This window comes from Dermochelys coriacea, chromosome 14 (assembly GCF_009764565.3).
Source record: "Dermochelys coriacea isolate rDerCor1 chromosome 14, rDerCor1.pri.v4, whole genome shotgun sequence".
In the NCBI taxonomy this organism is placed as follows: Eukaryota; Metazoa; Chordata; order Testudines; family Dermochelyidae; genus Dermochelys; species Dermochelys coriacea.
In genome coordinates, this window is record NC_050081.1 from 31,302,181 (window position 1) to 31,329,622 (window position 27,442).

Below are 27,442 nucleotides of genomic sequence, written 5' to 3' on the forward strand. Positions count from 1 at the left end.
TACTTCCCTAATTGCAGAGGGGCGATAGATGGCATGCATATTCCAATTCTGGCACCAGACACCTAGCCTCCGAGTACATTGTGGATTACCATGGGCGTTTCACGGCCATTAATGCAGGCTGGTCCGGAAAGGTGCATGATGCACACATCTTTCGGAACATGGGTCTGTTCAGGAAGCTGCAAGTTGGGACTTTCTTCCCGGACCAGAAGATCACTGTAGGGGAAGTCGAAATGCCCATTGTGATCCTTGGAGACCCAGTCTACCCTTTAATGCCATGGCTTATGAAACCTACACAGGGAGCCTTGACAGCAGCAAGAAATGGTTCAACAACAGGTTGAGTTAGTGCAGAATGATTGTTGAGTGTGATTTTGACCGTTTAAAGGCCCACTGGTGATGTCTATGTGGGAAGCTGGACCTGACCAATGACAACATCCCTACGGTTATTGACACGTGCTATACCCCCCATAACATTTGTGAAGGGAAAGGTGGAAGCTTCATTCTGGCATGGACCACTGAGGTTCCATGCCTGGCGACTGAATTTGAACAGCTAGACACCAGGGCTATTAGAGGGGCACAGCGCAGGGCTGGCAAGGATTAGGGATGCCTTGAGGCTGCAATTCGAAGCTGAAAGCCAGTAATGTATGGTGCCTTGCACAGGAGTGCAGTGGTTCCAATGCTAGTAGGCATCTGTGTTTGCTACGTACGATGCACTGACTAGCAGTGCCTGTTGCTTTCTTGGGCTCTGCTTGCTTTTCATTAATGCAATAAAGAATGTTTCCAAAACAAAAAAATCATTTATTGCAAAGAAACACAACTGCTAGAGAAACAAACACGGCATGACACATCTGTACTGTATGGGAGGAGGGAAAGGCGTGGGGTGGGGAACAAAACAATCCCAGATTTGCGTATGTCCTGGTATCATATTCAGCCTTCCTGTCTGTGTGGTGCACTTCAGGCTGGCTAAACTGCATGGGGATGTGGATTGAGTGCAGTGGGTAAGGGTTGGGGTTTGAATGGGTAGACGGTGAAGGTAAAGGTGATGGAGGCAGCTGGTGGAGATAAGAAACCGGATGTTGTGGACAGTAAGTTGGTGGTGACACAGGTGTGCAAGGGAAAGATGTTTGAGACAGGGGCTGTGGGGGCAGGGGGCAGGTGGAGATCTGCTCCATGCAGTGCTATGAGTGCCTGCATTGAGTCCACTTGGTGCTCCATGATGCTTAGGAGACGCGCCATGGTTTGTTGCCAGTGATCTGCATTCTCCTGCCGGACCCTCCTTTCACTCTCCTGACACTCTTGTACTTTTTCATTTTCAGTAAGGGACTGATGCATGACTTCATGCAGAGGTCCTTGGTTCTTCACGGCCGCTCCCTGAGGCTGCGCAGCCGTTCGGCCATTGATAACAAGGACGGCTGGGATCTCAAGGTTGCATCCGTAAAGCCAAAATGCAACATTTTACAGAGGCAGCATTGTTAACACTAGACAGAGCAATGATTTGGCCAAATTTAAACACAAGCACAACTCACACATTGCAACAAACTGCCTGTCCCAAGGCGAGTGCACATAACCCACAAGAGCCCCGAAATGGTGAGTAACCACAGGAGCAGAGGGGACTGATTGTTCCAGGGCTGTACTGTCCCCTGGGGTCCTGTTTCTTGGGGAGAGCCAACAGCTGCAGGGGGCCCCTGTACTCAACACTGTCCCCACATTTTCCACAGGCTGGGTTCATCCTGAAAGATATCTCGCTGCTGAGGGTGACCTGGGAAGCAAAGGAGGGTCTTCTGCAACAATGCAGCTTCCGCCCTGGCCCTTATGTGGCTTGCCTGTGTGCAGCACCGGTCCCCCCATCACTCATGACACAGTGGCGCAGACATGTTACCCTTACTGGGACAAGGAGCACGATTGCTCTGCTAAGGAATTTGCACAAGCGGATTGCTCAGCTTCTGTATGAGACCTTCGATGAGATCACTGAGGCTCATTACTGCGATGTGAGAGAGCAAATCAATGCCCTATTCTGCATCTAGGCATGCATGCAGCCCCAAGCCTTCTTTCTGCAACCCTCCTCGCCCCAACAGCCCGCGCCCAACAACTCCCTTCTCAAAATAAAATCCACTTACTGGGTCCCTCCATTGCTGTTTGTTCTTCCCCAAGCACCATCTGCTGTGACTGGCTACCTTCGTCCGGGCTTGAAAACAGCTCCTGGCTGCATGCATCTAGGGATGCTGGGCCATCCTCTGGCTCTGGGGCCCCCTCCTGCTCAGCACCCTTGCTCCCGCTTTACTCCTCCTGGATCGTTGCACTCTGGGCTGGCACGGCCTCTGAAGTGTCCATAGTGGTCTTCAGAGTGGAGGTGGTATCACGTCCAGCTGTTTGTAGAACCGGCAGGTTGTGGGGGCAGCACCAGAGCGGCGGTTTGCCTCCCATGCCTTGTGGTACGTGTTCTGCAGCTTCTTCACTTTAACCCTGCACTGCACTGCGTCCCGGTCATGGCCCCTTTCCATCATGGCCCTTGATATCTGCCCAAAGGTGTCATAATTCCTATGGCTGGAGCACAGCGGGAACTGGACAGCCTCCTCTCCCCAAACACTGATGAGGTCCAGCACCTCGCCATTGCTCTATACTGGGAATCACCTGGCACGTGGAGGCATGGTCATCTGAAAAGATGCGCAGAGAGCGCTCCACACCTTGCTGAGCAAACAGGAAGGGGACTTTCAAAATTCCCAGAGAATTTAAAGGGTGGGTCTGATGGTTGGTCACTTGAGGGCAGGGCAGTAGAGTTCAAACTGATGACCAGAGTGGCTAGAACAGGCATTGTTGGAGACATCCTGGAGCCGGTAAGAGCGCACTAATAGACCAGGGCATCCACACTGGCACCGCGGTGCTCCAGCGGGGGCACATCAAATGTTATGGTTTTCATGGAGGTGGATTACCAGGAGCGCTCCAGCTGTGGAGTCCGGGCACTCTAAGTGCCTTGCCAGTGTGGACACCTCAGGATTTACAGTGCCTGGGGCTGATTTAATGTGCTCCAACTTGCAAATGTAGACAAGGCCTAAGGTTAATTTTGTCAGGCCCTGCCTACTTGAACACATCTAAATTATCTAAATATTCTTTAACCTGTTCTTTCCCTATTTTGGCTGGCTCAGGGCTCAGACAATCTGTTGTATTGGTTGGACAAGAAAACTCATCAATTATCCTAGGTCTCTAGCTGAGAGTCTGTGCAGCGCCCAGCCCTGCCACACCCCTCACAAGCAGGTAAGTGTGAAACTTACTTTCCCTCACCCCCAGGAGACAGAAGCCTTGGAGGACAGTGGCTTTACATGCAATTTCTTTTTATTTTACTGATTCTGAGAGAGCAGGAGAAACAGTGCAGAGCTGAGTGTCACCTGCCAAAGTGAGTGGGTCGGCTCCAAATCTGTCACTCACTGGCACTGCTGGGGATGTTTCTTTAAGAGGATTTTGATCCTTGTACTTTACTCAGCATGTGACAAGAATTTCTGTTTCAATAACTTCCCAGCTATCTTGTTACTTTCATTTCTGAAGCTGGTGGGAGCAGTAGAAACGGGCAGCGATTCCATTCAGTTACAAATGCATTAAATTAACAAAAGACACAAATGAACAGGACAGAGTCAAACTCCTTGGCTCTGTATCTCCTGTGCTGAATGGACGAAATGGCCTCAGCAAAGGGAGGTTTCACAGAAAGCAGGAACTCTCCCTAGGGGATGGCTGTGGATGCTAGAAAAACTGAGAGCTTCCCAAGGACCCTGAAGCTGCTTGGAAGTGTCCCTGCAGGACTCAGCAGGTAAGGGGGCTTCCATCCCTAGAACTACAGACTAGCTTGATATTTCCTCATCCACACACTCACTCAGATGAGCTGTCAGTGTCACAGGACCCCTCTCCCAGGTTTGTCAGGAGTAAACTGCTGCTCCCATACTTTGAGTGTAAATTTGACTGCAGAAATGCACACACGTGATGATCTGTTATAAATATAGGGGGAAAGGTAGAAACCTTTATGTATACCAGCCCATTCATTTAGCCATAAAGACCTTCTTCGCTGTTCTTCTGAATTGCTTTACCTGTAAAGGGTCAACTGTTTCCCTGAAGATGCTTAGAAAAAAACCACAAACGAGGAAGGAGTTGGCCGAGAGCTGAGACCCAATGAAAATCAAAGATACATTCAAATCAGGGGAAACAGTTTCCTTTTCTCAGCAGTCTTTGGTTTTGGTCTGGGTGTTCTCTCTCAGAACTGAGAGGAAGCCAGCAGGTACAAAATCTCCTAAAATCATACCTGGAATAATCCATCTAAAACCACAGAAATGTGGGTAGGGTAAAAAAGGTTTAGATAGATGCGATTAGGCTATTTGTTTGTTGGGCTTGTGTTTTTTTCTGTGCTTTTATAGGATTTTTTCATCTTTTTCTTTTGGTAACCAAAGCTGAGCCCAGAGAGGAATTCTCTGTGTGTGTTAAATTCTAGCACTCTGTAAAATCTATTACCATTGTGATTTTTTCAGATGTGGTTCTTTATTTTGTTCTTATAATAAAATTTACTTTTAAAAGAATCCTTTGATTCCAAAGTCCTTAAAACAAAGGGTTTGTCTGTGCTCACCTTGATAAGGCAACTGGTTGGTATTTTATTATTAAGCATCCCCAGGAAAGGGGGTGAAGGGCTTGGGGGAATATTTTGGGGGGATAGGGATTCCAAGTGATCCTTCCCTGAATATTTTGTGTAAATCACTTGGTTGTGGCAGTGATACCTGTCCAAGGCAGAGGACTCTGTACCTTGGAGGAGTTTTAACCTAAGCTGGTAAAATATAAGATTAGGGGGTCTTTCATGTGGGCCCCCACCTTCTGCACTCAAAGTGCCAGAGTGGGATGATCAGTAAGTGTTTGATTTTGGTAACATCATAGTGTGCTTAGTCCATTCCAGTCACACAATGAGGCAGAATCTCTGCCCCACAGAGCTTCTAGCCTGAAGATTGAGAGAAGGTTTTCCCCTTTGCTGGTTCATTGTACTTTAGCAGAGCCCGGGGCCCTGCAGTAGAGCTCATTTGCTTTTTCTGTTTTGCTGCCTGATGTGAGCTGTAGTTAGTGAATTGCTTCCTTAAGTGATGTTATTGGCCCTATGTGACTCCCCTTCCTTACCACCGGATGGATTCATAAGAGGACTTAGGTGCCTGTCACTTTAAGTACCTACAAAAAAATCCCAGAATCAGGACACATTGGGATTCACAAAACTCTGCTCATCTGCGACCAAACCCTGCGGTGCCTACAATCACTTAGTGCCTAAATTTTTGTAGTAACAGTTTACAGGTGCTTATTTTTCTGCCTCTGAGCATTTTCTCTACTCAAATCTTCCCAAATGCTCAAAGGTTCACTCCCTTCCCCAACCAAGGGGTAAAGACACCCCAAGGCTGCAGCCAAGTCGGCTGACATATGGAGGAAGGTGATTTCACCTTGGAAGATGAGTGAGAGGGGGTAGTGGCAGGTTCCCATCTCGGTTTCAATCCTCAAGGCATTGGGGTGGCAGGAGGCCCATGAAAACTCCCCATGTGCACCCTGCTAGTGTCATCCAAAAGATAAGGACCAAGGGAGGATATGAAACTGCTCTGAACTGTGTTGTGAAAACGGTATGTTTGAGTAAAGAAAGTCTGTGCTGTAAGAATCTTGAAATTGCCTGGTAGAAAAGCTACCAAGTGGATGGGAATTTGCTTTTGGCATCTATGGAAAACATCTGTGGTTTTACCTGAACTTGGAAAGTACCTGGGTCCAAGGTAGCAGGAGATTTGAACATTCCCAGGTCACTGGTTGAAGAGAGCTCACTCAGTTTGATGTCAAAGGGGAAAGAAATGTGACAAAGTGGGAATTGTCTGTAATATTTTTATGAACTATCTGTATGATTCTGTACCTATCACCTTGGCAGCGCTATCCACTGGGGGAAAGAATTGATTTTCTCCCTGGGACATGGTAGATGAAGGTAGGTATCTCAAACATAGAGCTGCTTGGACTTTCTGGGCTGGAATCAACACACTGGAATGGTCGACCCTACAGAGACAATGGAAACCACAATGGCTAAATATTAACACCTTGCTGCAGGGGCAGCTGAACATGGGAGCATAACATGGCTGTGTCTGGAGAACAAAGAGGAGAGGTTTCAAGGTTAGGTTAGGAAGAGCAGGGTACGCAGACACAGAGCACTGCTGGAATGGGGAGACAATGAAGACAGGGCAGGTAAGGATGGGCCTGTGACAGCCTGGCTCCCACGCAGAGGAACCATATCCTATGCCTACCTCTCTTATTCTAACCCAAAGACTTTCAGATTCTGCATACCTGGTGACCAATAAATGGTTCTCTTGTTTTGCAAAGGCTGCCTGTGCCACTATAAATACTCACTGAGACCTCTGATCCCTGAAGGGGCCCAGTACAAAAGTCCTGCAGGAGTCTGGATGGGCTGGATTCACTACAGGGAGCCACGTAGAGAGACAGGGATCATCCAGTCTTGGAGCCTTGGAGGCCATGGGACTGCCCCAGTAGAACTGTGTGGGTCCTTGGGGCCTGGCACACTGAAGGGGTCACTGCCAGGAGACTGGTTACAGGCTGGGTATAGACCAGACCCTGTGAATCTGTGGATCCTTGGCAATGCTGCCAGGTGTTTGTGAGAGCTTTTGCCCAGCATTGTGTTTTTAATATCCATGTCACTGCACTGAGATAACAGAACAAGGCAGCGACAGATGAAGAGGGAGAATCCTTGGGCCAGATTTGGTCAAATTGGTGCATGGAGTGGTTACAAGTAATGAGGCATAAAAGTCAAAATTGGTTACAAGAAAATAAAAGTAAAATGCAACTAACGCATAATTTAACAAGTTAAGTGAAGTCAAAGCAAAGGTCTCTCTCACCACATATTCCTGCAGTCTTACTGGCTGAATTCCTTTCAGTCAGAATCCCTCCAGTCCAGTGCTGCTTCCTTTCCTTTTCAGTGTTGTTGATGCCCTGGGTAAAGAGGAAGGGAGAGAGTGAAAAAAATTGTATAGAAAGGGAGAGCAAATGCCCCAAGTTCTCTCCATTTGATTTTGTTGATACCTGACTGAGGCATTGGCTTGCCTTTTGTCATTGGAGAACCATTTTGTGACCTCTCTCCAGATTTGGAATATGTCTCAGTAACATCATACAGTAGAATCTTATAACTTTACTTACAATGTTGCTATGCATATTTTACCAGGACAATAATAATCAGCAAATTATGAGTTTTCAAATGATACCTCATGAGGCATACTTAGTACAAGATTTATCAGAGTCCTATGAAAGGGGTGAACATAGGGGTGGAGACCGTTACAGGCACCATTGGTGCAGTGAACTGGAAAGACTGCCTGGGTCACTGTGGGACTGACAGAGACATTGGAGGACTGTACCCCAGAAGGGGCAAAAGTGACCAAAGAGCTAATCCCCAGGGTGACCAGGAGGAGGTGCCAAACAAGGGGTGAGTGGAGCACCCCATGACAGAGTGCTCAAAGAAAGACTTTGGGGAAGAAAAATTGGCCACTGGCCTGAGCTTCACCATCATACCTGCCAACCCCTGCATCTCATAGGATCCCAGACCTTTCTCATCTCAATCCTGAGGGATGCCCTGACCAGACCAGGCCAGAGAGAGGGACCCTGATGGCATCACCACCTCCACTGGCTCCAGATGAATCCCAAACACCACCTGGGATGTGAGATTCTGAGTGTCTCTCTCCAGTTGCCCCCAGGTGTCCTTTTCCTTCCCTAGCTCATGTTTAATTTCTTATTTCTCTCCTTTTCCTTCTATCTAATAAGAGTCTGGCTTAGCCTGCCAAGACTCCATATTTTGCAACACTGCTGTGTGCTTGTTAAAGCAATGCCCTAAACAGCCTGCTGCTGGGAAAAAGTTGCCAGATCTCAGAGCCCAGGTCCTACCATGTGCTGGGCTTGTGTTTCTCCAGCAGTGAAATTGCAAGTGAGGGTCAATGCCAGAGACAGAAGCTGCATTTTCTATCTTTGCTGGTCTTGTCTCTCCCCTTTTGTGTGTGTTTGTTTTGTTTTGTCTTCTTAGCAAATATGACTGGACTTTATCAACAACAGGAACAACAACAGAGTCAGCCCATGTCAGTAACGTCTTCTCTTTTCCTCACAAAGCAGTTATTAATATGTATGCCATGTTGGTCCCAGGATATTAGAGAGAAAGGTGGTGAGAGGTAACATATTTTATTGGATCAACTTCTGTTGGTGAGAGAGACAAGCTTTCAAGACACACGGAGCTGTTCTTCAGGCCACCATCTTTATTACCATAATTTATTACCATCTAAGAGACTGTCAAATAAGAGGCTTTTTTTCCTTTTAAAAAACTCTCTCCAGCTAAAGGGAAAGGAAACAAGGGATGTTGTTAAATGAAAGTCTAATTTAATATTTATATTTCATATGTTTTAACTGTTTTTCCTTCTTTTTCAATATCTTTAATAAAAGATTGAAAACATTTGTTATGGTGCATTTGCCATGGTGCTAAGCAGGCTGAGGTCTCTGTATACCAAATCCAAGACCATTTTAACTGTTTAATATTGAACAGTGACTGGGGCATGTTAATACCTTTGACTCTTTGGGTCCCTATGGGTACGTCCACACAGCAATAAAAGATTTGCAGCAGTAAGTCTAAGAGTCTGGGTCAACAGAAAGTGTGGACATACCTTATATTACCGCCAAATTTATACAACACTCTTATTCCAGAAGACAATTGCATTGTTTCTGTTTACCCAATGCACTGCAGAAGTGGGCTAACACACAGACAAGGCATTCTCGTTCCGAAATTAGAGTGTCCACATATGGATTTATTCTGGAATAATCATTAACCTTAGCACAGGTGCAGCTCCAGGGAGCAAGCACTAGTGCAGATGGGCTGCCAGCTACTGCTGGCATTTTAATCTCAATGATGTTTGATTCTGCTTAGAGCTAGTGCAAACTAGAGTTATGGGGAGAATCCCTTCCCAACTCCATGCATTGCACACCAGGATGGGCTAACCCTTGTGCCAATCAGTGCACATCTGATTTTGTTTGTTTCTTCTGTTCTCAGACCCAGTTACCATGATGGGGAAGGTTCCCTCATTCTCTGTCAGCTCCACAGTGAGCTCCGCTCTGCCTGGCTATGTCGCTCTCTGCCTCACTCTACAGGTTCACAGGCTGGTGTTAGGTAGGAGCACCTGCCTCCTTACTGGGTTTGCTGCCTGTTCTCACACAGAGCTCTGCTGCCCTGCAGCTCCTCGCACATACAAAGAGAAGTGACCATGTCACCTGTTCCAGGGTCATCCACACTGGACACCCCCATAGCTCAGGGCACACCCAGAATATCCCTCCTCCTAACGTTGTCTGGTGGACTCCTGCCAGCCAAACCCCTGGGTGAAAACTCCCATTGACTTCAGTGGGGCCTGGATTTCTCCCCTGGATTTGGTGTCTCCACTTCCCTTATGGTCCTTGCTTTAATCTAGCACCAGCCTCCTCTCTGCCCCTTCCTGCTAGCATGAGAGTGTGTCCCCCACCCCATGCTCCTCCTGCCACCTGGCACATTTGCTGACAAAAACCTTCATTGACGCAGAGTTACGGTTACCAGGGGTATCACCTGCCCTTCCAGAGCGTCGAGTTCAGTAAAACTCAAACCGCTGAAAACCAGGACATACGGAGTTAAAGCACATGCCAACGCAACCTTAACTCTGCCACATCCCCTCCCTCCCTCCCTCCACCCCAGAGCGCCTCCCTGGGGAGCTAGCCCATCCCCCTGCTCACACCACCACGGCTACACTTTCTCATGCTAGCTCAATCAAAGCTTGTGGGTGCACGTCTCCCCACACTGGAAATTACAGCTCCAGCTGTAGTCATCCCCATCCAATGTTACCAGCTCACAGAATTTTATCACACGTCTCATGACATTTGATGTGTTTCTTAAAGCCACAGCTCCTGGAAGCCTGTGATTAGGTGAGAATCTCAACTTTCGTTTTGTTATAAAGTAAGTTTCTGTCCCTTGTGGTTACAGATAAATGCTTGGAAACATGACCCAAGGGAACTTTAAAGGTTCAGAATCAGAAAACAAAGAACAACCCCAATTTTATGATTTAAAAAAATCTCTTTATTTTTAAGCCAATCTCATGATTTGGATGGGAGGCCTGACTTGGTAATATGCATCCTGCTGCACTCACATTCCTGTGTGTCTTGGTTCCTCTCCACTTTAATTTTCTTTTCTCCCTGACTCATTTCACAGCACAGTTCACAGTGATTGGACCTGAGCATCCAGTCACTGCTTCCCTAGGTGGGGTGGCCATCCTGCCCTGCCACCTCTCCCCCAGGATGAGTGCTGAGAACATGGAGGTGGCATGGTTACGATCCCATGATTCTGCAGTGGTGCACCTGTACCGTGATGGGCAGGATCAGTATGGAGAGCAGATGCTGGAATATAGAGGAAGAACTGAGCTCTTGAGAGATGACATCACCAATGGGAGAGTTTTCCTGAGAATACGCGATATCCGACCCTCCGATGATGGGCAGTACACGTGTTTTTTTCAGTCCAGTGTCTCTTCTGAAGCAGCTTTATTGGAACTACAGGTGGCAGGTCAGTAACTTATTGAGATACTTTGATGTCTTAAAAAGGGTAATAAGTGGAGTCTGAAGGGTCATTGTGAGATGACACCTGATTTGTCTCATAGTGGGGCAGGTGCTCTGCTGTGGTTAAGGTTGATTCTAGTTCACTGTTTAACAGCTATTTTATCTAAGGGCTCTAAAATCCACACGGATACTCAGATTGTTTTGAAAATTGCTGTGACACATTGGAGTCTGGGACAGGATTAGTGGTCATTAGAGCAAGTAATTAATGAGATACACAAACAGCTCTAAAAAGTGAGGTGATATTGGCATGTTGTGTTTATTACAACTTTTTTGTGCACACCTGGGGCCAGACAATGGCTGATCCTCCCCACACTGATGTCACAAGCTGGGATTGATCTCGGCTTCTTTCTGGCACTCTCAGTGTAACAGTGGTTGATACACAGAGTCCTGTAGCCCAGTGCCTAGTATAAGAATGGGAGAATTGAGGAATTCCCCTGCCCCCCAGGACAGCTGAAGGCAGGAGGCCTGACACCTGAAGGTGCTGCCAGAGAGACCAGCAAGGGCACATGTGTAGCTAGTTCTGTAACCCAGACATTTAGGTCAGATGCAGCGAACACCAGACTGCTGACAGTCCCCATGACAAGAAGACACCTCTGTGCACTTCTACTGGCACAGCCTACAGACCTCAGCAGTGAAATGAGACATATGTAATGATCCCTCAAGGTACATGCACCTCTCCTCATATTGCTGTGACAGCTCTGCCAGCCTGCTCGAATTAATCCCTCCACCAAACACTACAGCGACTCCAAACACAGTCTCCATCATGCCTGTGTATTGTGGAACCATCCTCACTGACTGTTCCCAGCGCTTATTGCCAGCCCCAGGAGGCAGAGTTCAGGTGGCAGGGCTGGGGTGGTGTGTGCTGTTACTTTGTATCTCTTGGGTTTCAGGAGTTTAAGTTTAGCTGCTCTCTGCATTTTGGAAATGCACAAAGCTCTTCTGGGCAGCCTTACTTCTGCATTGGCAAGTAGGCATTAATATGTAACTATAGACTCCTTGGGCTGAGATGGAGTCTGCTCTGCAGAGCAGCTCCAGCCAAGAACAGGCACGAACTGGAACGCAGCGGGGTAACTCCTTCCACCCCAGGGAACAGGGTTAACTGACAGGTTTCAGAGTAGCAGCCGTGTTAGTCTGTATTCGCAAAAAGAAAAGGAGGACTTGTGGCACCTTAGAGACTAACAAATTTATCTGAGCATAAGCTTCCGTGAGCTACAGCTCACTTCATCAAGACTCCTCATAAATCTAGACACAATCTTATCATGACAACCATACAGCAAATACTTTACAAACAGCACCAATAAATTTCTTCAGTACCAAATGGTTCATAGGCCACAGACCCTATGCATTTAAAACATACACTGCTGATTTGGCATTCATGCCACCACATTGCTCTGAGCTGAACCAGCCGCAAGCACCCAGTTCATCCAAAAAGCTGGTATCCGTCTCTTTGTGATTATCTTCTTGATGCAATCAGTAAAAGCAGGCCTGTGAGTATCAACACTCAGGGCAGAGATTGTCACCTCCCCTCTAGGTCTAACTGAAGGCTTTGGTACTTTTTTTCTTTATATTGGGAGTGGAATTGTCTCCACTCTTGGAGATGCCCTACTAAGCATACTGCAAGAGTTCATTAACTTTTTCCTTTGTTCACCTGTGTTACCCACACACTCTAGGACACCGCACCCTTACCCAATTCCTAGGGCTCAGGAGGTACTCTTCTGCAGATTTGCAGGGTCTTTTACCAGTGAAAGACCCTTACATAGTGATATCCTTATCCTTTATTTATTAACAATTATCAAGCAGAATACACACACTAAGCATACAATGCTCACCAATCCTGATCAGGCTGGTGGACTTTCCCTGTTGGCCAGGCAAGGTTAGTCTCATCTGGATTCTGGTTGCTGCCCATCAGTCATGCAGAAGATTCATACCAGCTCTGATCTTAGGCTGTCTTACAGGTGAGTTCTTCTTCCAGGTCTTTTCTTCTTATTCTTCTTCTGTTCCTTCTGCTGGTCTCCTTGGACCTCAGGTTACATAGTGAAGATTGAGTCCTGCTTAGCTTAACCAATCATTTTACTAAAATATTCCAAAATATTCTATGATCAATCCTAAAATACTGTGAAACAATTCTTTAACCAATCATACTCCACCACTTCTGTTGATTTAAATCTTGCAAAATTGGTTATGCAACAGACAGAAACAATGAAAGAACCAAACAGAAACCATACAGATAAACAATAGAGAAGTAGGGACAATAAAGGCAAAACAGTAACGAAGTAGAGGTTTCACACCCAAAACTATTGATAAGTGATTCCATGCCGGACAGAATGCCATCAGGCTAAGTTTTCTTTAAACATCTTAAGAGATTCCTTGCTTATCTGGTGATAGTGGGCACTATTAGGAGAGGATCATCTTCTTAACAGCCCGATATTACATTGTTTTAATGTAATTTAGATGGAATGTGAGGATGGGACTTTCTGCTTCTTGGCTCATGGCTGCTGCTCTCCTAATGTGGCTGCGGAAAAAAGTTCCCAGACCTTACACTTGCTAATCCCTGACTAGCTGGAATCAGTTAACTGTTTAAAACAAACAGACACTGAAGCACGGGGGATGGGATGGGGGGTTACATATAATTTCCACCATAGGCCCTTTAACCTCAGTTTTTGTCTGTGGCTCTTGGGCATTTCCCATGAGACTGTCGGGCCAAAGCCTTGTGAGTCACACCCCTGGTGGGAGGGGACTCAGTACTTTGTGCTCTTCTGGTCAAGAATCCCATGGGGAAGGCTCCAGACACCCGTCCCGTCTCTGTCTCTCCTGGGAGGTTGTTTCCTTCTCTAGGCTGGTCCCTGTGAAATTTCCAAACTCCCTGAGGGCCTCTCTGCATACACACTGACACCGCAATAGTGAAATCAGTTAGAATTCACACCTGGTTAAGGTACAAGACTCTTGCTTCAGATTAACAGAATTTTATTTCAGTTTAGTTTGTCAGTACTAAAAAAACCAAGTGCAATCTGGTGTGTGAGGCGTGAACTTAACCCGTAATTTCCTTCCATCTAGTGTTTTTGTTTCTGTTTTTCTGAGTGTATTTCCTGGTTTTCAGAGGTACCCGTTTTCTGCTATGCACTTCTGCATTCTGGAAGAGTACAAGGCCCTGCCAACACAACCCAAACTCCCCTATTACAAGGTTTTTTATTTGTGAATTAATTTAAGGCTTGTCTACACATACATGTGCACTGCTTTCGATGAATTAGTGCAAACCTCTGTGTGGACACTTAAATGGGTTTGGAAATGGCTTGTATTGTTTTAGCTTGAGTCAATTTCTTCTTGATTTAAGAGTGGCCATACAGGGATTTGCCCTGGATTAACTAAACCAGTTTAACTAAACTGGAGCAAGTTTGTGCATAGAAAAGCCCTGACATTAACATTTATTTTACTAAAAGAAAAGGAGAAGTGATGAGTGAGCTGTAGCTCACTTCCGATGAAGTGAGCTGTAGTTCACAAAAGCTTATGCTCTAATAAATTTGTTAGTCTCTAAGGTGCCACAAGTACTCCGTTTCTTTTTGCAAATACAGACTAACACGGCTGCTACTCTGAAACCTGTCATTACGCAAGGCAATTTATTTTACTGTATATCAAATAAAAATCTGACCAGATCAACTGATCAACCACACTATGAACTCTCATTCAATTATTAGTTTCATAAGAGATGGCTTTTGATAACAGTGTAATAAAACTTTTGGCTCTTTACTGGGTACTTTAGGATTATCACAAGTTCATTTATTTCTTCTGTAGATTTGGGCTCTGATCCTGACATCTCTGTGGAGGGACATCAGGACGGAGGGATCCGGGTTGTGTGTCGATCATCCGGATGGAACTCACAGCCTGAGGCTCAGTGGAGAAATCTCCAGGGGAAGATCTTACCATCGGCCTCTGAAGACATATCCCAAGAGGCCAATGGCCTGTTTCAAACAGAGATTTCCATTGTTATAACAGAAGAGTCCAACCAGAAAGTGTCCTGCTGTGTCAGGAATCCCCAACTCGACCAAGAGAGAGAGACAGCGATTTTGATATCAGGTCAGTGCCCGTGCATGCCGCACATGGATAGAAAGAAACCCTGCAGACATGGGTGGAGAGTATTTATCATTGTGTCTCCTATTTATTGGTCTGAACCTTCAAAGTGCTGAGCATGTCTTGGAAAGTCCTGAGCAACCTCAGTTCTCTTGGGATATGTCTACATTGCAGTTAGACACCTGATGGTGGCCAGTGCCAGCTGGCTCAGGCTAAGGGGCTTGGGCTAAGGCATTGTTAAATTGCAGTGTAGACATTCGGGCTTGAGCTAGAGACCAAGCTCTAGGACCCTCTAAGGTGGGGGAGTCCCAGAGGTCAGGCTTCAGCCTGAGCCCGAACACCTACACTACAGTTAAACAGCCCCTTAGCCTGAGCCCAGTGAGCCTGAATCATTTAGCATGGGCCAGCTGCAGGTGTCTCATTGCAGTGTAGACCAGGGGTCTCAAACATGCGGCCTGCAGAGCTATTTCCTGCAGCCTGCCATGGGTGCTGACTCCCCCCTCTGCTGCTCCCCCCCCAACCCTCGCCCCCCCAGTGCACCATGTCCCCTCTCCTCTGCCCACCTCCCAGCGCTTCCTGCCACCAAACAGCTGTTTGGCAGTGCTTAGGACTTTCCAGGAGAGAGTGGGGAGGAGCGGGGATGTGGCGTGCTCAGGGAAGGAGGCGGAAAAGAGGCGGGGCTGGGGCACGGATTTGGGGAAGGGCTCAGAATAGGGGCAGGGTGGGGGAGCATGAGCTCTATACTATTCTGGTTTATGCATCATCAACAGAACTTTTGACTCAGTCTAATCCAACCCCCATTTAAGTCAGTGACATTCTTTCCATTGATTTCAATGGGAGTTAGACAAGACCCTAAATTCCAGTTGCAGCATATAGTACTGGTGAAGAAGCATAAGTGAAAAAGAACACTGCTGGACTGAAATTACAAGGTACATTTGCAGACCAGTGTAAAGCGGTTCACTCACCTCAGGAGCACCTCCTTGTGGGTACTCTACCCTTTTAGGCCTCTTGTAAGAATCCCTAATCCAGGACAGAACCACTGGGTGTACTCTCCTCCCGACCTCCTCCTTGTCTCTAGCCAACTCCCTTTCCCTCTAAGAAGTGGCTGCAGACCGCCACCCTGAAGCCTTCTTCATACTGTCACTTTCTGGCTTTATCATCCTAGCCCAGGTCTTCCCCATGCTGGGCTTCATCTTCCATTAGTTCTTATCAATCCCTGACTTCCCTCCAGGTGCAACATATAAGGTTAATTGGCCCTTTCTGGCCCACATTTACCCACTCAGGGCTTGTGTGGGATGAACACCCCATCACAGGCTGACAGAATTTTTTTTAACTCATACAATTAACAAATTAACGTTGCCAGCTAAGTGGCCAAAAATGAAATGATTGTCAAAATTAGCACTGACTTTTTGCATTACAGTTTTAAAAAAGTTAATACATTGACTTTTAATAGCATACTATATAACTCTTCATTTTTTATATACGTTTGTATCGTTGTATGAAAAGGTTTCAGTGATGCAGCCCTCGGGCCAATGTATTAGTCCACATGTGGCCCTCATGGTAATTTGAGTTTGAGATCCCTGGTGTAGACATACCCTTCAACTCCAGTAGGAGCTGAGGGTGTTTAGCACCTTGCAGGCTGGGACACCATTGGCCAGATTTTCATAATAGCTCAGTACCCAGCAATCATCCTTCTTCTCAGTAGGGGTTTGGGAGGGAACACTCCTTTGTTCTTGTGCTGAAGTGAGGACTGTGTTATAATTGTAAGCTGACACTTTAAGAGTGGGGGCTTTCCCAGTCCTGTTTGCAGGCTAGAGGGCTCTGTAGCAAAGCGTGTGAGCAGAATCAGGGCTTGTCTACAGGAACAGTTAGTTTGTGGCAAGCTGGGGTGTAAATCTGTCTCACACTAGCCTGGCACACACTAACTGTCCGTGTTGACCCTGCTATATGCATTAGTGATTCCATAGTGCTCTTTGATCTGCCCCACTTTGAAACGGGATCAGATCAAAGTGCACCAGGGAACTTTTAGTGCAGTGCAGCCAGGTGCACACAGCCAGTTAGGGCATAGCAGGCTAGTGCAAGGTGGATTTACATCCCAGCCTGCCGCACACTAACTGTGCCTATAGACGAGCCACCATAAAGCAAGGTGCATTGAGTTGTGCCCACTGCCTTAGGGAGCAGCCCCCCTGCTCTGTTTTGGGGTTCTTGTGTCTTAAGGTTCTGGATTCTAAGACATAAAGTCGTGTTACACTGCAACCTTCCAGCAGGAGTATTTATGTTTGTATCTAAGGTCTCTGTGTGCTGTGACCATCACAGTTCTCAGTGGGGGTGGGGGAGGGAATTCTCCTCTGTTCTCAGTGAGAGCTGCTGGGTGCTGAGTATTTATGAAAATCTGGGTAATAAAGTCATTTTTCCTGAACAGCACAAGAGAGCCCTGGATATGGTCTGAGCATCACTACTTAGATTACATCTGGAAATACCAGCAATAAAAATTGAGGCCCAAAATAGGCAGAAACAAATCTTAATTTTTAGGAAAAAAGGTTGTGATTTTATGTATTCTTTTCTACCAAATACCTTGGTTACTATCAAATGTTGTATTTGTAAAGCACCATTTTTCTGAGGTCTCATAGTGCTACACTGCTGGTTAGTCTATGATATGCCCAGTATTACCTGATTGCTGTGTTCACAGCACACACACGGAGAGTTACAAATGTAACCCTTCTGCCAGTCAGAGTTGGCAGCAACAAGGGCCGGGTTCAGTATCTAGGGTTTCCGTTCCAATAACACAATGCAAAACTGGCTCGAGCCCCCACCCAGTGTCCTGGGAAAATCTTACACACAACCCTGGGCACCTCAAAGAGGCAATACTTCCCCTCTCGCAAGCACAGAGTCTCGGTGTAGCAGAAAATCTTTAACATGAGGTAAATGACATCAGCATTAAATTGGGAAAACACCACAGCTAGGGTTCATAAATCAGACCATGTGCAAAGACCCACCCCAGCAAATTGGGCCGTGTCCTTTCCCTTTGGTTCTTGAGTCCAGCAAGCCAAAATCACCTGAAGTCCTAAAAGTCCAACAACACAAAAGTCTGTCCCTGGTCAGTGTAGCCCCAGAGTTCAAAAGTTTATCCACCGAGTCTTTCCTCCCAGCCTGGGTGAAAAGCGAAGTGTTAAGGGGCACCTTACATGGTCCAAGGCTGATGGCCCCACCTCTCAGTGGAGTTCTGCTGCAGCCTTCACCACAAGCCACTCCACCAGCCATCCCATGAGCCGCTCCAGTCATCCCACAAACTGCTCCGTTCCACCAGCCATTCTACTCCACCAGTCATCATGCAAACTGCTCTGCCAGCCACTCAGCAATATATCTTCAGGCCCCCCAGTCAACACAGCACTCAGTGATTTCAGCTTATAGTAGGGGAGCCTCAGTGCTAGCGCATCATTAGCCCAAAGTGAATTCAGTTCAGCAGCTTATAACTAGACTCCCAATAGAATCAAAATTAGCTCTGAAATTTCACAGTGGAGAGAGAAGACAATACAATTAGTGCTTCACACCCTCAAAAGGAACCCACACCACCAAATACTTATTTCCAACCTTTCTCAATTCACTGGGTTTTGGAACCCATGTCCCTTGTCTAGTGAGTGCTACTTAGTTGATGGCGAGTCCCTCTGCCATAAAACAGTTCGACTGTCCTTGATTCACATAATCAGGGTTACAACACTTTATTCTTTCTGCCCCAATAACAGAGAAACTGGGGATCCCACAGCAGCCAAAGCATTTGGGCTACTGTGGGCTCATGCTAGGCGGGGTGGGTGTGCCTATGCAAACAAGATCAGCCCCCTGAAGTTCTTTTCCACAGCTTGTCACAATTCACCACCAGATGTCAGGGTAGAGCTCATCCTGACTCTGCTTACACAAACAAAACATAGATAATGTTCCCAAAAGGCTGCAGTGTAACATTGCTTTATTTCTAAGAATCCAGAACTCTAACATGCCACAGCCAAATACAGAGCGAGACAAAGCAGGCTGCTCCTCAAGGCAGAGAGGCAGAACCAAACCCACCCTGCTCTAGGCTGGCTCTTTGCAGACTGACTGCAGAGGACCCAGATGCACGCTCCCTACAGAGCCCTTTAGCCTGCAGTCAGGACAAGGAATCCCCTCAGGATTTCAAGTGTCAGCTTGTAACTTTTACACAGTTTTCAATACATCGCACTAATTATTTAGCAAAGAACCCTCTAGTCAGCAATTGCTCCAAGGCCCAGGGAAGAGGACTCTGGAGGAATTTTTACTCTGAATCTATAGACTCAAGTTTTGTTTTTATTAAAATCCTGCATTAGCATATTTTGGTCGAGACACTCTCATGTAGCTGAGCCCCTCTGAGCACAGGAGAGTTGGGGGTGTCAGGAAGTTGGTCACAACTCTCTGATTCTGAGGGCCAGTATGCACTGGCTGCAGCCTTGGGATCACTTAGAGCAACCTAGGGAATGCCTGAACTTACACTAGTGGGGAGTAGGTGTAGCATAATAGAGCTACACCCAACCCCTTCCTTATCCCCAACACACCTTGTAATGGGGCAAGGCCAGATGGCAATAGAAAAGTAGTCTTATTGGGATCCGGGAAGTGGGTGGGCAAAGCCCGTCCACCGCTAAAGGATCCCCCCGCAGCCTAAAAGGGGAATCCACAGGACCTAGATACCCAAAAAATTCTGGGGGACAACTAATGAAATAACAGGGACAGGAGTGTGGTCAAGGGGTCAAACAAAGGGAACTGGATGGGGACACCGAGCAGAGAACCCCGGACAGCGCCCACTGCTCCTCAAAGGCGTCAAGGGAGTCAGAGGACGCCGCCCAGAGGAACTCTGCCTGGATACGTGAACGGACCGAGAATCGGAAATAGGCCCCACAGTCAAAGGAGACTTCATCGGCCAACCTCCTCACTCTGGTTTTATAGATGGCCATTTTAGCTAGGGCCAGGAGGAGGTTGACCAGGAGATCCCATGACTTCATGGGGCCACGGATAGGGAGCGCATAGATAAGAAGGTGAGGGGAAAAGTGCAACCAAAAGCGTAATAAAATATTGGTGAGGAGCTGGAATAGGGGCTGCAGCCTGGCACACTCCAGGTATATATGTGCCAGGGTTTCCCTCATGCCGCAAAAGGGGCAGGTGTCTGGGATTGAGGTGAACCGCGCCAAGTACATGCCCATGCTCACGGCTCCGTGAAGGAGCCGCCAACTGACATCCCCGGCGGGCCTCGGGACTAAGGTGGAATATAGGCTGGCCCACCGGGGCTCCTCACCCTCCAAACGTGGAAGAGGTCCCCCCATTTTGTATCGGGGTGGGACACGAGGGTGAGGGCATGAAGGGTGTGGAGCACGAGCATGTATAGATGTTTTCTTGGCATGGTTTGAAAGCATCTCTTGCAGCCGGCTTACAATGAAGGGGTGAAGGGGTCAGTTGGGTCCACGGGGCAGGGGTCCAATTAAAAGGTCTGGTGGGCCTGGGGTAGCGGATGGGTGGGGCGTGCCCTCATGCAGGACCCGGTCGAGATAAACCCGAGCAGCGGGCGGCAAAGCAGCTTTCACCTCCTGAAGTATGCGCCTGGGAGTACGAGGTCTGGAAAGCCCCATGTGCTGAGCGAGCGTCAGGGGATCCAGCCAGTCTCCCCGGTCATAGTCCAGGAGGTCTCCGACTCCTGTGACTTCTGCCAGGACCAACCTCTGGTGCACCGAGCAGGACTCCGCCACCTGCACACGGAGCTGGGGGTTGTGTAGCAGGGGCTCCGCGAGGAGATCTGCCCCGTGGTGGCCGCCACGGACCTGGTCGTTGAAAAGAGTTTCCAGGTCCAGAGGTGGTCTTGGTAGAAGACCGGCAGCCCAGAGAGGTCTCGTGGAAGACCTCTCGGATGGAGATAAAGGAGCTGCCAGTCGTATCGGAGCCCTCGGAAGCGGTGCAGGAAGGTGTGCGCCAGTATGCTCCACGCCGGACTACCTGCACCATAAAGGAACCTCTGCAGGGCCTGGAGGCGGAAGACATGGATCTGAGTAAGTGGACATTTCAGGCCCTGCCCTCCCTCCTCCAGGGGTAGATGGAGAACCCCTACAGGGACCAAGTGCAGTCCTGACCAAAAGAACTCCAGAATCGATGTCCGGAGATTGGCCAGGAAACCCGGGACCAGGACCAGGGTGTTGAGCCGGAACCAGAGCATGGACAGGACTAGTTGATTAAGCACCAGCGCTCTCCCTCGAAGGGAGAGGCACTGGAATAGTCCTGTCCATTTCTGGAGATGCTCTATCACCCTGCCCTCTAAATTCTGCCAGTTCTCCGGCGGAGAGGGATGCGTGGCAGAAAGGTAAACGCCCAGATAGAGCAGCGGACCCGTGCTCCACCGGATGGCCTGAAGCACGGGTGGGAGGGAGCTCGCTTGCCGCCAGTCCCCTACCACCAAGCCAGAGCTCTTGACCCAGTTGACCCGCGCGGAGGAGGCTGCCGAATAGATGGCCTGGCAAGCGTCCACCCGCGCCAAGTCGCCCGGGTCCTGAACCACGAGAAGCAAGTCATCAGCGTACGCCGACAGGACCAGCCACAGCTCCGGCTCCCGCAGCACCAATCCTGTCAACCTCCTTCGGAGGAGACAGAGGAAGGGCTCAATCGCCAGAGCGTACAGCTGGCCAGAGAGGGGGCACCCCTGCCGTACTCCTCGCCCGAAGCTGACCGGTTCGGTCAGGGTCCAGTTGAGCCTGACCAAACACTCTGTGGAGGCGTACAGCACCCAGAGAAAACCCACAAACTGGGGTCTGAAGCCAAACAGCTGTAGAGTGCTCACGAGATACCTGTGATCCACCCTGTCGAACGCCTTTCCTGATCCAGGGACAGGAGAGAGAACGACAGACCATCCCTACACCCGAGTTCCAAAAGGTCCCGGACCAAATATAGGTTGTCGAAGATGCTGCGGCCCGGGACGGTGTAGGTCCGGTCGGACCACGTCCGCCAGCACGGACCCTAGCCGCAGCGAGATTGCTTTTGCCACGACTTTGTAATCCATGCTGACGAGCGAGACGGGATGCCAATTTCGTAAATCACGGAGGCCCCCCTTCTTCGGCAATAAGGCGAGCACGGCTCGCCTGCACGAAAGAGGGAGGACCCCGCTCTGCAAAGACTCGGCCCAGACGGTGACTAGGTCTGGGCCGAGGACATCCCAGAACACGCGGTAGAACTCCACGGTCAGCCCGTCCATGCCCGGAGATTTATTGGTGGGCATGCGACGGAGGACTTCCCAGAACTCGGCCAGAGTGAGAGGCAGCTCTAGCTGGTCTCGGTCGCCCACGCTGACTGTCGGGAGCTCCTCCCAGAGCATTCTGCAAGCATTAGGATCTGTCGGATCCAGGGAGAAAAGGCTTGCGTAGAAGGTTCTCGCCCTCCCGCACATCTCCACCGGATCCGTAAGGGGGGTGCCATCTTCTGCCAGTAGGCAGATGACATGTTTTTTAGCCCCCCTCTTTTTCTCCAGGGCATAGAAGAAGCGGGAGCCGCAATCCATCTCCCGAAGGAGACGGATGCAGGATCGAACAAAGGCACCCCGGGCCCGATGGTCCTCGAGGGTCTGGAGCTCTTCCCGCTTCTCCCGGCACACTCCGCAGAGGGGTGGATGCTCGGGGCTGGCGGCCAGACGCCTCTCCAGCTCTAAGACCTCCCATTCCAACTGCTCTATCGCCACATCCCTCCATCGGCTGGCACCCCGGGTGTAGTCACAGCAGAAGAGCCAGGCGCACACCTTTCCTAGGTCCCACCATAGATCTAGATAGGCATAGATGTTGACGAGGTTGACTACGAGCCCTTCCATGCAGATCCGGAGGTGCAGCAGGCGGCCCAGCACAGCCTCGTCGACCCCCAGCATCTCGGGCTGTAGGTCGGGAGAGAACAGGGTCGCCACTCCAGCCGTATGAACTGTGAGATGGCTAAAGTAGATCCTGTCTCCACAATCCAGCTGCCAGCTGTCTTCGGCGGTCGGATCCGTATGGGTCTCCTGCAAGAAAACTACAGAGTACCCCCCTCCTGAAGGAAGGAGAGCACCTGGGACCTGCGGAGACCCATCCTACAGCCGCGGGTGTTCAATGTTGCGATGGTAAGAGGTGCCATGAGGAGGGCTGGGGGGATCCCCGCCGGTAGGGACGCTCGTGGCTCCTGATGGGCCACGCAGCAGTCCGTGACCTACCCCGTAGGTGAGTAAGGAGTCACGGAAGAGGCGGACCCACTGGTAGACCGCGGCGCCTTGCCTCCTGGTCCTTTTACCCTCCCCCATGTGGGCCCTTGCGGCCTGGAGGATTTGATTAAAGTCCCCCCATCACTGGAGAGCAAGCTGTACTTTGTTGTGGGAGCCACAGACGTCTTCTAGAAACTCCCGCAACTCCTCTCGCAGCGCATGGGGGGCTGGGGTTACAGTCTCCTGGTTACTCCCCGACGGGGCCCTTGGTACAGCCCCATGGTCCACCAAGACGGGCAGACAGGGTGCGGACTCCTGACGGGGCTCCTGATGGGTTGGCCCGAACGCTGGGGCGATAGGGGGCGGTGGAGGGAGGATAGCAGCCCCTGGTGGGTCGGGACAGGTAAACACAAAGGCCGCTCCCTGGGGGTCATCGATTGGAAAAGGAAAGGAGACAGTCCCAGGGGCAGCAATAACATCTCGGGAGGTGGACGGGATAGGAACAGGGGCAGGGGCAGGGTTAGAGGCGAGATTCTGGGTGGGGAGAGGGCTCTCAGTGATGCCGGGCGCAGGCTCTATGGTGGATTTGGCAGCCACGGCATCAGGAGGTGGACTCTCTTCTGTAGGGCCCCTTCCGGGAAGGAGGTCAAATGCTCCTCACCAAAGAGGGGTGCCCCTGGTGGCTCAGGTCCCGGCCGCGTGGCACTGGTCGTCGCCTCAACAGGCTCGGCGGCCCTCCACGGGGTGCCATCTGCAGCCGGGTTGATGGAGGAGTCCAGGGGCTCCTCGGAGGTGGGAGCGGAAGCAATGGTTAGGGGGAGGGAGCATGGGGAAAGGGGGGCTGGAGTGAAGTCACCCAGATCAAGACCTGCTGGCATAGGGTCATCCTCCCCTTGGGTGACCAGGGTCAGACCCAGGGCCTCGATCTCCTCATATATGGATGGGAAATCATTTTCCACCACCCTGGGCTTCTCCCCGCCGGCACCTGATGCGACGGTTGCCTCGGGGCACACTGAGGTTTCAGATGGCGCCTCGGGGGCTTTGGGGGGGAGGGACTCCCGTGGAGGGGAGATACTGCCTTCCAGTGCTGCCACGTCTTCCCCAGCCGGCTCTGGTGGATGGAACACACCCGTGGGTAGAGCAGAAGGCTCGGCATCAGTGCCCCCCTTCCTGGTCTTCCAGGGGGCCTCCGCATCAGATGAAAGGAGCGAAGCTTTAGCCTTGCGCTTGCCCCGCTTCCCCTAGACTAGGGCCCAGCCCTCCATGGCATCATCTGAGGGCTGGTTAGCAGGGGTCATGTCAGGGGGCAGAGGCAATGGCTCAGGGACTCGAGGGGGTAACGGTGGGGCAGCACAAGGGAGGGAAGATTCCCCTTGGGGCAGGCCCTCTCTCATGCTCGGCGGTGTCCCTGCCGCACCCTCCTCCACAGGCCGCCCCCAGATTGCAAGCAGTGGGGGCAGGGCTCTCCCGCTCATCTGGGCATAGTTGGGGAGGTGCCCCTTGGACCCGAGCGGGAGTAATGACGGACTGGGAAGGAGGAGGGGTGGTTTCGGGCACCGGGCAGCCAGGGGCGCCGGCGATGACAGGGCCGGTGCCCTGCCGGGGCTTGGGGGTCCCAGATGCCCCTCCTTGCCAGGTCAAGGGCCAGTCTCTCCGGACGTGCCCTATCGCCTGGCAGAGGTAGCACTGGGCCTCCCCCGTGGAGTAATGCACCCGGTAACGGGCCCCCTGGTAGGGGACTAGAAAGGACCCCTCCAGCACCTCTCCGTCACGCGCCACCGGTGGCAGTTGAAGCTGCACTTGCCGGCGGAACGAGAGGACGTGACGGAGGGCAGGGTCTTTGCAGCCCAACGGGAGAGGGCTGATGACAGAGAGAATGGGCTTCCCCAGGGTAGAGAGGGCCGGTAACAGGGCAGCATTGGGAAGAAAGGGAGGGACGGAGGTCAGGACCAGGCGGACGCCCAGGTCCTCTAGCGGCTCCAAGGGGATGAACACGCCCCCTACTGCCAGGCCCTTCTCCACCGCCTCCTGGACGGCGGCCTCCAATGCTAAAAAGAAGACGACCTTGCCATACATTTTGGAGGCCACCAAAATGGCTGTGGGCCCCACCACCCTCGCCAACACCCGCACATAAGTCTCCACGTGGGGCGAGGCGGGCACCAGGAGGCAACGGATGCCATGCTTCCTGGTCATGGTGGGAAAGGGGCCCCGGCTGCTATAGATGGTAGTGGAGGCGGTGGGCAGGAGAGATGACGTAGCAGCAGGCAGGGGAGCTGCCGCCACCTGGGTTTATGCCCTGGGGGCCGGGGGAGGGACACCCGCAGAGCTGGTGGAGGGAACAGCGGGGAGGGACGCCCCAGCCAGTCGTGGGGCCGGGGCATTGGGGGCAGCCCCTGCCATGGAGGGCCTTGTCTTTTTAGTGGAGCCCTTCCCCTTCTTCTTTCCCTGGCCCTTCCTGCCGGCTGGGGGGGGCTCCCCCGAATCTGAGGGGGTGAGAGACGTGGCAGCAGTGGAGGTCACCCTGGTGCCCGTCGCTGCTGGTGCCCCAGCAGAGGCGATGGCAGATGGTTCGGCAGCAGAGGTAGAAGCTTCGGGGGGTGACGGAGGGGCAGGCGTGGGAGGGGCAGCTCGGGCTGCTGGAGGGGGCCCACCCCTCTCATCCCCCGCCATCATGTGTAGGGAGGGAAGGGGAGACACCAGAAGGAGAAGGGGAGAGGGGAAGCAGATCGACCACTCCTCCCCGCTAGGCTGCAGGCAGGGGAGGAGGGCGCCAAAAGGGGTAGGTTGGAATGGGGGCAATCAGGGGTTAGGGGTCAGTCACCGACACAAGGTGGAATTCCGGCTCCTCTTGGTGCACTAGGGGAGGGGGGGGATACAACAACATTCGGGGTGCAGTGAAGAGGGTTGAAACTAAAATGGGGAGTTGCACAAGCGCATGGGAGGGGGCATGGGCACACGGAACAAGGGGCTAAGCGGTCTGGAGGTAGAACAGGGAAACCAAGGGGCTAGCTTCAGAGGCTGGGGCGGGGCAAACAAACAAAGGCTGCAGAAGGAAATGCGCGGGGTAGGCAAACAAACTGAAGCTAGTAAGAGGGGCTAGGACAAAAGGGAGGGCAAAGCTACAAGTGGCAAATGGGGCAGGTAGTAAAGGGCAAAGCTGGGGGATAGGCAGTCTGGGGGGGCACATGTGCCCACGTGCACTTGCACAGGTCTTTTTTTAAGCTGGCTGCTGCTTCTGGCCCAAAGGGTGGAAATAGGGCGTGGCAAGCCAAGCAAGCAGCTGAGTCCAGAGGCAGGAGCTGAGGCAGATGGTATACAGCCAGTGGGGGTGGTGGAGGGGGCAGCAGTGGTGGTAGTAGTGGTGGGGGTTGGGGGGACACACAGATGGATTGGGGGGCAGCTCCACACCACACCCCCTGTGTCCCTGGAAACACAGTCAAGACCCCCACCACAAGAGCACAGTTTGAAAATTACTCAGTCTTAGGCCCCCTCCACGGTGGTCTGCAAAGTCTCTAGGTGCTCCCCCACTGGTAGATGGTCCTCTTCTTCTCCTCCTCGGGCTTCAGCAGCTCCAGCCAGCAGACTCCACAGCAGCAGCAGCAGCAGCAGCAGCAGCTCCAGGAACTCCAGGTGGTGGTCCAGGCAGGCAGAAAGGACCCCTCTCAGGTGGTGGTGGTATCCACAACAGCAGTGGCTGGGGTCCCTCACTCCTCCTCTCTGGGGAGTAGGCTAGCAGCCCTCCCTCCCCGGGGCTGCAGTTGCAGCAGTAGCAGCACCCGAGAGTGGGGGGGTCCAGCAACCAGGTAGCAGAGAACGGGGGGGGGGGGGTGTCTGGCCCAGCCAGGGGAGCAGCTGGAGCAGCAGGGAGAGCTTAGGGCCTAGCAGCAGGAGTAGCAGCTTCCCACCTCCCTCCAAGCTAGAAGGTTATGGAAGAGTCGTGGGAGAGAGAGAGAGAATCGCTCCAGGCTAAACAAATCCCTGGTACCAGGATAAGTGAAATGGAAGCTGCTCCAGATCAATTAAGACACCTGGAGCCAATTAAGAACTTTCCAGAAGGCAGAGAGAAGGCTAGGTTGATTGGGACACCTGAAGCCAATCAGGGACTGGCTGAAACTAGTTAAAAGCCTCCCAGTTAGTCAGGTGGGTGTGGATGTCAGGAGCTGTGGGAAGAAGTTGTGCGGTTGGAGAGGCTGAGTAGTACACACATTATATCAGGCACAAGGAAGGAGGCCCTGAGGTAACGGTGAAGTGGAGCTTGAGGAAGTGGGGGCTGCTGTGGGGAAGTAGCCCAGGGAATTGTATGTGTCATGTTTCTAAAAGGTCAGCTACATAGCTGATACTATTAGGGTCCCTGGGCTAGAGCCCGGAGTAGAGGGTGGGCCTGGGCTCCCCCCTTTGACTCCCTCCCTGATTAATCACTGAAACTGGGAGACAACAGAGACTGTGCAAGGGAGGATAGCTTCTCCTCACCTCCCTCGCTGGCTTATGATGAAAATGGCTCAGTAGACTGTGACCCTTGTCTCTAGAGAG

The 27,442-nt window shown here is 50.9% G+C and overlaps 2 protein-coding genes across 3 annotated transcripts in view; both read left to right on the forward strand.

Annotated features, from left to right (window-relative positions):
• LOC119843039 overlaps positions 1 to 27,442 on the forward strand; it is a 338,482-nt gene that overhangs the window by 201,916 nt on the left and 109,124 nt on the right. The gene's annotated exons all lie outside the window — the stretch shown is intronic.
• The window catches only part of LOC119842518 (butyrophilin subfamily 1 member A1-like), a 47,935-nt gene continuing 24,029 nt past the window's right edge, over positions 3,537 to 27,442 (forward strand). The window contains exons 1-4 of one of the 2 annotated variants that reach the window (XM_038370786.2): positions 3,537 to 3,796; positions 9,071 to 9,187; positions 10,250 to 10,597; positions 14,440 to 14,721. In XM_038370786.2, coding sequence (XP_038226714.1) covers positions 9,082 to 9,187; positions 10,250 to 10,597; positions 14,440 to 14,721 — 736 coding nt within the window. In that variant the 5' untranslated portion in view covers positions 3,537 to 3,796; positions 9,071 to 9,081. The remainder of the gene's footprint in view (positions 3,797 to 9,070; positions 9,188 to 10,249; positions 10,598 to 14,439; positions 14,722 to 27,442) is intronic. The other variant, XM_043496826.1, reaches the window with a different exon arrangement.